General features: G+C 42.0%; 3 protein-coding genes across 3 annotated transcripts in view; 1 reads left to right on the forward strand and 2 right to left on the reverse strand.

Annotated features, from left to right (window-relative positions):
* LOC122981768 (polymeric immunoglobulin receptor-like) overlaps positions 1-10889 on the forward strand; it is a 724120-nt gene that overhangs the window by 343381 nt on the left and 369850 nt on the right. The window lies entirely within an intron of this gene.
* The window catches only part of LOC122981723, a 930226-nt gene that overhangs the window by 199200 nt on the left and 720137 nt on the right, over positions 1-10889 (reverse strand). The window lies entirely within an intron of this gene.
* LOC122981805 (MRG/MORF4L binding protein) lies at positions 5503-10523 on the reverse strand. Its single transcript, XM_044350587.1, has 5 exons — positions 10205-10523; positions 9676-9797; positions 9462-9543; positions 8360-8434; positions 5503-8046 (listed from the first exon to the last, which is right to left on the reverse strand). Exons 1-5 carry the CDS (start codon positions 10344-10346, stop codon positions 7790-7792), a joined length of 678 nt encoding a protein of 225 aa, XP_044206522.1. The 5' UTR covers positions 10347-10523; the 3' UTR covers positions 5503-7789.

Consider the following 10889-nt stretch of genomic DNA (forward strand, 5'->3'; position numbering starts at 1 on the left):
GATGAAAAATGTTGATCAAAGTTCAAGATGACGTCAGTTTACCAGAAAATATTCACATTTAACAAGCTGCAATCACCTTAAAACCACCTGTGAACACTATAGTGAACGTTGTGGAGGTGTGTGTGTGTGTGTGTGTGTGTGTGTGTGTGTGTGTTTAACAGTTGACCAGCAGGACCAGTGTGTGTGTGTGTTTGTGTGTGTGTGTTTGTGTGTGTGAATACGCCTACTTACTTGTTTACATAATCCAGTATGAATAAACATGAGATGATTTATGAATAAACATGGCCGAGGCAGCGCTGTGAACACACACACACACACACACACACACACACACACACACACACACACACACACAGTGTTGGGAACTCTCAGCGCTTCATGAATATTCATGCAGCAGTTCTGTCGTTCGTTCTCACACTCGTCTGTTTTCCTCTCCGTCAGACTGACGGCTCTCTCAGGCCGGACTGACACTCGTCCTGCTGATCTTCTCTTCTTCTCTTCTTCTCTCCTTTACTTTAGTCTTTCCTTTCTTTTTCCATCATTACTGTTTTCATTACTCTTTCTTTCCTATCCTCTCTCCTCCTTTTTTCTCGTTAAGCCATCCTTCCTTCTCTCCAGATCTACTTTGCTCTTTAAAGGACTCATATTCTGCATATTTCCAGCCTCTATATTTATATTCTACTGGAATAAAAACTCCTTATTGATCTTCTACTGGTCCTTTATGCAGCCCCTCAGTTCAGCCTCTGTCTGAAACAGGCTGTTTTAGCTCCTGTCTCTTTAAGGCCCCGCCTCCTGATGAGCCCACTCTGTTCTGATTGGTCAGCTTCAGGAAGCTTCCTCCGGCTCTGGAGGCTACGTAAACAAACTATAGTAACTATAGTCAAGTTTTGGAACTTTGAACCATCTTAACTAGAGCTGCAACTAACAACTATTTTCAACACTGATTCATCTGTCGGTTATTTTCTTGATTAATCGATTAATTGTTTGTTCCATAAAAAGTCCAATCTGACGTCTTCAAATGTCTTGTTTTGTCCACAACTCAAAGATCTTCAGTTTACTGTCAAAGAGACTAAAGACACCAGAAAATATTCACATTTAAGAAGCTGCAATCAGAGAATTTGGATTATTTGTTCTTAAAAAAATGACTCAGAACAGTTAATTGATTATATAGCCGGGGATTCATTTAGTAGTCGGCACCTAATCGATTAATCATTGTAGCTCTAAAACAATATTTCTTTAACTCTCTTCATTCACACTGATCTCAAAGGACATTGTTCCGTTATGTTTGGGGTTGTGGGGTCGAGTCGTGTCGGGCTGCCACACTGCCAGCGTGTTTCCATCACACAGAACAGCAGCTAAAATATATAGTTTACCTGTTGGAGGTGTGCCGGTCACCTGCAGCTCTTCATCAAACATCATCATCATCACTGTGGCTGTTTCTGCTTGTACTATTCCACCCTGAATTACTTCTAACTGCCACAAATAGATCAAAATATCTCCCGATCTTGTTGTGTCGACCTTTCATTGAAGAATAGCATCGCTAAGCTAACGAAGCAATAAATGCCTCCCGTTAGTTTGTCAGTGGAAAGCTTTGAATAAAAAGCAGGAAATGTTGGGTTTTCATCAGCAGTAACTTAACACGACTGATACAGATGAAAGTGATAAAGACAATAAAATTAGGCAGATATCTGACGCCGGGATTCCACCGGGCGCGTGTGTGCACCGCGATCCGGCTCCGACGCGGCTGCCGGAGCTGATTGTGACCGCTCTAGTCAATGTATCTGATTCCACCGGGCGCCGCGGCGCGTTTCAGAAGCGTCCCAGAAGCGACTCTCCGCTCCGCTGCGCTGAAGATAGACGCCTCGTCTATTTTATACAGAGGCCGCGTCAAGCAGCACAGAGCTGATGGAGCTGGACAGGAAGTCAGACACAGAAACAGCGTTGAGCATCCGGTCGATTTTCAAAATAAAACACCCCGTGCAGACTCCCGGTCGTATATCAACAATAAACGCAATTAAAACAGACGAATAAAGAAACTATTTAACTACGTAGCCTAATTAACCACAGCAGACGCACAAAAATCAACGAAAGCTGAGCAAGTTAAAATTAGGCCGTTTAGTTGCCCTGCTACTGCAGTAATTACGGTAGCCTTGAGGCACTTTATCAGCTTTGACCAGGCTGCTGTAATTACTGTAGTAGGAGTGCAACTGACTTTAAACAGCGAAAGGCTTCCCCTGCAGTGAAGACGCTCCGCTTCTGACACGTTCCCGGCGGAGCACGACGTGATTTAGCCGAGTAGAACGTGTTCCTGGATCAACATCACATCGCGGTCCTGGATTAACATTGTGATCAACCAATCACAGCCCTCTGACATCATCAGTGTGAGTGAGACAGTTGTGCTTCTTCAGAGGTAAACTAGGTTTTCCTAATTGAATTTATTAATTTATTAATAGTCAGAAAACTCAACAAAATCCTTAACTGCATGTCTTTAAGTCATTCATATTTAATATTTATCCTTACAGACTAGTATCTACCCAGAGCTGTGGCTGTATGAGCTACTAGTTAATCTAGAATATTGTTCACTAATAATAAAAGGTAAAGATAATAATTCCACTGTGATCAGAATCATTCATCAATAAAATGAACAGGAACACAACTTATGATGTGAACTACCCTGTTAGCTCGTTAAACTATACTTATTCATAAGAGAATGACAGGAGCAGCACACTGATGATGTCAGAGGGCTGTGATTGGTTGATCGCAATGTTGATCCAGGATCACGTCGTACGCCCGGTGGAGTCCCGGTGAGAGAGGACAAACAGGAACGCAGGAGAGAAACTGAAGTTTGATCAAATAACTTTAAAGAAAAATGTCAAACGATTAATCGATTAACTGAGAAAATAACCAACAGATCAATAAAATAATGAAAATAATCGTTAGTTGCAGCCCTAAGTTACACACACACTAACACACACACACACACACACACACTAACACACACACACACACACACAACCACACACACACACTAACACACACACACACACACCAACATGTGACTGAAAAAGAAGCAGATTAGTGAATAATTACAAATTATTAGTTTATTTTTCCTGCTTTTAGTTTTTGTCGACAGCAACAGACGAATCAGATCCATAATATTAATATTATTATATTAATGACAATCTACACACTGACACACATTCATCCACCAGTAAAGACCAGTAAAGACCAGTAAAGACACCAGCAGACAGATGAACTCACCTTTACCTTTGAACTGGTCCGTATTCACGTCTGACGTCCTCGTTAATCGAAGCTCGTTAACTCAAAACCAGCGTGTAGAACCAGGAGACTGATCACCAACAATGACATTTATTTTAACTTGATTTATTTATTATTTATTTATTTACTTCTTTATTTAATCAGGTCGTCTCATTCAGAGATCAGACGGCCGCACGTCATAAAAACATCAGATCATAAAGTTTTAAAACATTAGAAAACAATGAAATTTGACTTGTAACAGAGTATTTTTACTTTTACTGCAGTTGTTGTTGTTGTTGTTGTTGTTGTTGTTGTTGTTGTTGTTGTTGTTCAGCTCTGATCAATATAATCACTGATGTCACATTAAAATCAGGCGGTTTTGAGCTTTTTAAGAGAAACTGAACAGAGATGAAAGTTCGACTCCTGCAGCTTTCAGACCTTTCATGTCGACGTGTTGTGACCTTTATCTGACCTTTATCTGACCTTTATCTGACCTTTATCTGACCTTTACGTCTCCGACAGACAAACAGATCGATTGACGTCTCCAACATGCTTCACCGTCACATGACGTCACTGTTTCTGCTCATCGTATGAACGGCAGCTCCTCTGTAGACCTTTATTATCTTTATTCTTCTTCTTCTGTGGTAAACTGCTGTTAATGTAGTCGACCGTATGCATGAAAACCATTAATCTCATACAGGAGATGGATTGTGGCAGATTGATCTATTGACCCCTGCCAGAGCTGAAACGATTAGATCAATAATTGATCAGGTGACTGACAGAAAATTAACGGGCAACAATTTTCATATCTGATCTTTTTTTTTAATGAAAAAATGCCACAAAAGTCTCCGTCAGCCATGACAGTAAACTCAACATCAATCTACAGATCATTAAAGCTCACAGCTCTACTCGTCTCTCAGTCTTCTGTCTACAGTCAATAAATGAGTCTCTTCACTCTGTTTCTATTTATTCATTCATGTTTTTATCTCTTTTCTTCTTCTCTGGTGTTTTGTCTCCTTTAGTTTGTTGTTTTCTTCTTTGTGCAGCGTGAAAGACGTTTAAACGATGAAGACGCTTCAGAACAGCAGGAAGAAGAATAAAGAACATGAAGAGAGGATATATAACATTATTATTATTATTATTATTATTATTATTATAACGTCAGAACTGTGTGAGATGAATTTATTCTTTCAGATTCTTTTATAAACAGATAATATGAAATATCAAAAAACTAAAACGATTTAGAAACATTAAACAATAAAGTCTCTGCTTACAAACCTGACATCATCATCATCATCATCATCTTCATCATCATCATGACGGACATCAGAGTTTTTTAATGATGTATTTTTTTAGCACTTTATATTGTTGTATTAAGCATCTTTCTGCTCTCTATACACAGCACTTTATAAAGCCTTTTATCTTTACTATCATTATTATTATTATTATTATTATTATTATTATCTTAATCAAAGTGTTTCTAATGTTGTCATATCTAATAATAAAACACAAGCACCTCCCCCTAGTTGCACCTGTCTAGTTAATGGAGCACATATGGCGTCACATGACCTCATATCCAGCCCATCAGCTGATGTGTGTCTGCATGTTCTTCATACCAACTTGTTTTATTTAAATGTTGTTTGTAATGTGTTTGATGATGACTCTGATGAAGGCCACAAGCTGAAACACACGGTCGATCAACTAATAAAGTTGTTCTTCATACTACAAGTGTTGCTGGATCATCATCATCATCATCATCATCATCAGCTCTCTGCAGGTGAGCGGCGCCTCCGTGTGGCGGCTCAGACACACGACAGCTTCACCCGTCAGCTGAGGCCAAAACACATCAATAAACCTCAATTAAAAACAAACAAACTGTTAAAGTTCAGCCTGAAAACTGAAATCAATCCAAACATGAAGAGTTTTAAAAGATCAGAGTTTAGTTTAGAGGCAGAACTGTTGTTTGTTTGTTTTTTATTACATGAAAACAATGAAAATAAAACCAAAAGTGTTTTTTCACCTCATCAAACCTGCCATGTGTTATGTTTGTATACCAGTGTGTATATATATATATATATATTTATGTCATCAACGTTTAAAACATCCAGAATAAAGTGAAATAAGGTGTAAAGGTCTTTGTTGTGAGCTTCAGCTCCTGTAAGACTCTACGGAGGGACGAGAGATTCCCTTTGATGCGTCAGCTGTAGGAGAGGAAGAGGAGGAGGAAGAGGAGGAGACGGGAGACTCATCTGAGCTCATCTTTAATGACACAAACAGTCTGATACATCAGTTTATCATCCATCAATAAATTAACATATCATTAAAAAAAATTAAAAAGGGAAACATTTGATTTACATGTTTGGAAGCTGTTTCCTGTCAGCGTGTCACTTCCTGTTTTGTTGAGTCTAAATATCAACCAGGTTCTTCATCGTCACAACAACTGAAGACAAAAACAAACAAAACAAAAAGTTTAAAAAAAAAACAAACAACAGATGTATTTTTCAAAAAAAATGAAGAAACAAGTCGAACTCACAGAAGGTTCAAACATCTGGAGATAAAAACAGCTGGAACTTTTATTGCGTTTTCTATATTTAACAGTCAGATGAAAACAAACCTTCACACGTTAAAGAAGCTCAGAGCTGCTTCCTGTTACAGCGTTCACACACTAAAACATCTGATTCCTTCCTATCAGATCTGGACTCTTGTGGTTCCTGGATCTGATCCACATCTGATCTCTTGATCAGACTCCTCATCGTTCAGCGTCGGCGCCTCACAGCCGCTAACGATAATAAACATGGAGGAGAACAACAATGGCGGCGGCGGCGGATCGACGGAGAGACGAAGACGTTTGGTGGACGTTTATGAAGAAGCTTCGTGTTTGTGTTTGTTGTTGATCTTCTTCATGTGTGTCTTCTCGTGTTAAATCTGTGACTGTTTAGGAGACGCGTCACTAAACATGACGTCAGAGTTGAGCGTTAACGTGAACGCGGTCATGCTAGCAGCTCCGCATGAGGAGCGGTTTTATATTCTTACCTCCGTTACAACAGCGAGACATCTGATTGGACGCTGAAAACTAGTTCAGTTATGATTCTTTTCATCCATGAACGTTTATATTGATTCAACTTTTTCCCAGAAGTTTGTAACTACGAGCTGAATAGAAATCAGCACATAAAGATCTCTGAGTCCTTTAATACGAGACACACCTGGACGAACGGCAGCGTGAGTCTGGGGTCACATGATGTGATGATGTCATGAGTTCTGCAGGTATTTGGTCGTAAACGGAGCAGCAGGTGTAGAGACGATTATCACAGTGAACATGATGAAATATGATCTGAATGTTTAAACTCTGTTCAGAAAAGCAGTTTGATCAAAGTTTCGGTGAAGTTTTATTTTGAAAATTTGTGATTTTTTTTTTCCTGATGAAACTGATTTGTGGAGTTTAACCTGCTGTTAACAGTCACAGTAAAGTATCTGCAGTATTGATACTGAATGTCTCACTGTATACAGTAGAAACCAGTAGAAACCAGTAGAAACCAGCACGTCTCTAACTGGAGTTTGTTCAAAGTTTCATCTTATTTTGAAAATTCATGAATTTTTCCTGATGAGACTGATTTGTGGAGTTTAATCTGCTGTTAACAGTCACAGTATTGATCCGTCTCTGATCAGCTGATGGAACTGGATGAAAGTCCGTTATTACAGTTCATCGTCATGGAAACAGATTTAACAACAACCCATCCAATGGTCGTTGAGATGTTTCAATAAAGAAATAAAAAGGTGAATGATGTTGCTGCTGCTGCACCAGTCAGCACTACGTTACTGGGAAGGTGTTTGACTGGTTCTGTTGTTCTGGTGGCGCCGAAGGAAACGTCAGAGCTCGTTAGGATTCATCGTCTGAGGAAGACGAAGGTCTGAACGGAGACGAAGGTCCGTCTGGTGAACGACGGAGCTGCTAGCATGACGGACGACCGGGAGGCTGAAATCAAACTGGAAAATCTGCCGAGAAATCTTCATTTTCACAACAACAGTCGTGATTCTTCTGTCAGCTGATCAGACGTCAACATGAACCGAGTTCTTCTTCTTCTCTGGTTTCAGTCAAACTTGATGTTTCACAGCTGAATAAACTGAGTTCAGATGCAAAAAAAAACACAAAATGAAACAAAAACACAGTTAAAAAGAAAAATCTATTAAACGAAATTTAAAAAAAAAACACTCTTCTGCCTCACTAGCGTCCCCTACAGCAGTGGTCTCCAACCCCCGGCCCGTGGACCGACAGCAGGCCACTGAACATTGACTACTGGGACACACGGACACGATATGATTACACACAAAAAGGAATAATAATTATAGAACATTACAGGCTATTATGATCTGTTTCTGCTGTAATAACCTTGAACGCGGCGCGGTCGCCCGTCTGCGACTTCACGCCAACTGTTTCCTGTCTGCAGCGGTCAGACAGTCATGTGACAACACAGCTCACAGGTTTGATCCTGTGACGGCAGCTCGTCCGTCCGTCCGTCCGTCTGTCCGTCGCTCAGGTGCGTCTCCTCTTGGCTCCTCCTGGACTCGCCGGGTTGGAGGACGACAGCAGCTTCTCCGTCGCTCGACTCCTCTTCCTCTTCTCCGCCTCCTTCCCTCCTCCTCCTCCTCCTCCTCCACCTCCTCCTCCTCCTCCTCCTGCCGCCGCCGCTCCTCCTCCTCCTTCGCTCCCTCCCTTCTCCTTGTCTCGCTCTCTCTCTTTGTCCCGACTGCTGCTCGTTCGCTCCGACATCTTCACCGAGGAGTTACTGCCTGAACGACGCGGAGAGAAGAAGAAACACACACGTCAGACAGGAAGTGACGACATCATCACTGATATTCTGCCTCTTCTGATTGGTTCAGTATTTATTAAACATCTGTTCAACGTCTTGTTGCTGTTTTCAGAGTTCAGGATCGTTTGTTTTTATGTTTCTTCTGACATTTTGGTTGAAATAAGTGTAACATGTAACTGGGATTTTTATTCTTGAGTCTGTATCCATAAATAAATTATGTCACCACATCACATGACCCCTGCAGGCTTCCGTACAAAAGACGTGACAGCTGAGGATGAGTGTGGGCCTTTTACCTTCTTCATGTGTAGCAGGAGGTTCTCTCTCCATCCTGAACTCCTCTTTGGTGTCGTCCTCTGAGCCCAGCTTCCCTACACACACACACACACACACACACACACACACACACACACACACAGTAGTGCATCGTTAAGGAGGCTGTATATTCTTCCAGCAGTGATTGTTCAGCTGTGTGCAGGTGAGAGAGGAACTTCTGTCTCTGAATCTTCTGTTTACATTCATGACTCAACTGTTTCTGTCACTTTTCACGTGAACAGCTGATCGAAACACTACGACTGTCTGACAACATGCGTCTCCGTGACGTCACATCGACTCTCTGTGTGTTTGAGTGAAGCCGTTCAGAACGTCGCCATAAGAAGCTTCTCTAAGTGACCATTTATCAACCTTTGTGAGTAACATCTGAACATTTCTGTGACTCCTGGTGATAATATCAAACAAAGTGACAGTAACGTGTCTGCAGAGTTTGACTGATGTTGTTCCGCAGGAGGAAGAGGAGGATTATTTGGTTTATTTGTCCAATCAGCCTTCAGTTTCTCTGCATCACATGACTAGAACGTCCTTCTGAGTGAGTTCAGAGACTCAGCAGCTTCTGCTAGTTTTGGTATTTTTGCTAGAAAAATATCAACATGTGACGCGTGACGTCGGCGGCCTCGTGGACCCGCATCACATCTGCCTGGAGGATTAATACTAGCAGGTATTGTGTGACTATCAAAGCTGATCAGCTGGTCGGTGAAACGGTCAAACTACACCCGACAAAGAACTTCACAACAAAGTCAGAGGTTGTTTATCTGCAGCACAACAAGCTGTAAACAGAACAGCACTCCTGCACATGCTCAGTAGCGTCTGCCTCACACAGAACTACATGATGCTGTTATTAGTCAAACAAACTAAGCTCCTCCTGATGAGACACATCAGGCTTTGATACACAAACATCACTAGTTAGTAGATCAGTTTAATGTTGGTTTGGATCCAAACATGAAGAAAAATACAGAAAATCAGCAGAATGATCCTTTAACTACATCCCTGCATTCTCATATTTATACAACATTATATTTTGCATTTAAGTGCATTTCTGTAATGCGACGTATCAACTCTCACCTTCTTTCACCTCCTGGATGATGTCATCGGGCAGAGAGAAGCTCTTCTCTGTGTTTGGAAACGGCAAAATCTCCGACTCGTGCTGCACACACACGCGCGCGCGCACACACACACACGCACACACACACACACACACACACAGACAGAGTGAGTACTACAGGTCTGGTTGATGCTGCAGCTCAGCAGCAGAGTGTTTTCTGAGTGTTTTCCTCACCAGAGCCTGCATGTCGTACATGGTCCCCAGATGGTCCCAGATGACGGAGGAGGAGACCTGCCGGCCGATGTTCTGACTGAACTTATCTCTGATGCAGATCATGTGGAAGTGACGGTTCACTCCTGCAGACACAAACACAAACACTTCAGCTGCTTCCTGCTTCGAAACTTCATGTTTACTACAAACAGACAGTAGTTCTGCTGCTCTGGTTCCTGTAAACAGTTCACTCATATCTGTCAACTCTGCTTTATGTCATTAGTTTAGTTTAACTTGACGCGGCTGAACGTGCGCCTCTTTCACTAAAACTGTTTCCAGTAAATCTTCCTGCTGATGTCAGACGAATAAAACTGTTTTCTGTTGTTAACTTGGACCCTTCAGAGGTAATTTAAAGACCCCGAGCGGTACGTGGCCCCTAGTTTGACAAACAGTGGTTTGATAAACAGGAGGAACCGGAGAGCCGCTAACCTAACGGCTGCTGCTAGCAGCTGTTAGCCGTGTGTGTGTGTGTGTGTGTGTGTGAGAGCCTCACCGACGGGTTTGTGTCCGATCATCGCGTGGAACAGACAGACCTCCACCTCGTGGCTCCAGACCACCGAGTCCTCCCCGGGAACCAACCCGGAGTCCGGAGGCTTCTCGTCGGTCTGGTTCAGCGTTACATCTGCCTCCCCCATCTTCAACTGAAGCGGCTGAAAACAGAAACTGACCCGCAGAGAGCCGGAAGTAAGCTAGTACTTCCGGGTTCGGGAGAGCCTCGCTTTCTTAAAAGGAGCAGTGTGAAGGATGTTAGCGGCATCTAGCGGTGAAGCTGCAGGTTGCAGCCGACGATGGTTGGTTGGTTTAGACATCAGGATCCGCCACTGAGAGGCAGAGAAGCAGGACATGATTTTACCATCCTAGGAAAAAAAGAATCCACCTCTTTCCTGCGTGTAGGAGAATCTACGGTGGCCGCGAAACTGGTGAAAAAATGCGAAAGGCTCTAGAGCAAGTGTTCAGTTTGTCTGTTCTGGGCTACTGTAGAAACATGGCGGGCTCTGTGGAAGAGGACCTGCTCCCTCTGTAGATATAAAGGCTCATTCTAAGGTAACGTAAAACAACATTCTTATTTTCAGGTGATTATACACTAATTAAAACATATTTATGAATATTATATTACACACTGCACCTTTAATGAGACTGTAACAGGCCATTAAGAAATGGTTAATTGATTAATTGAT

Source organism: Thunnus albacares, chromosome 5 (assembly GCF_914725855.1).
Source record: "Thunnus albacares chromosome 5, fThuAlb1.1, whole genome shotgun sequence".
Taxonomy (NCBI): Eukaryota; Metazoa; Chordata; class Actinopteri; order Scombriformes; family Scombridae; genus Thunnus; species Thunnus albacares.

Excerpts from the sequence above, each read along its gene's own strand:
- LOC122981805 (XM_044350587.1), bottom strand. The coding sequence starts at position 10,346 with ATGGGGGAGGCAGATGTAACGCTGAACCAGACCGACGAGAAGCCTCCG. Across the intron at positions 8,435-9,461 it reads CATCCAGGAGGTGAAAGAAG|GGAAGCTGGGCTCAGAGGAC; the intron begins GTGAGAGTTGAT and ends GTGTGTGTGTAG. Across the intron at positions 8,047-8,359 it reads TCCTGCTACACATGAAGAAG|GCAGTAACTCCTCGGTGAAG; the intron begins GTAAAAGGCCCA and ends CGCGTCGTTCAG.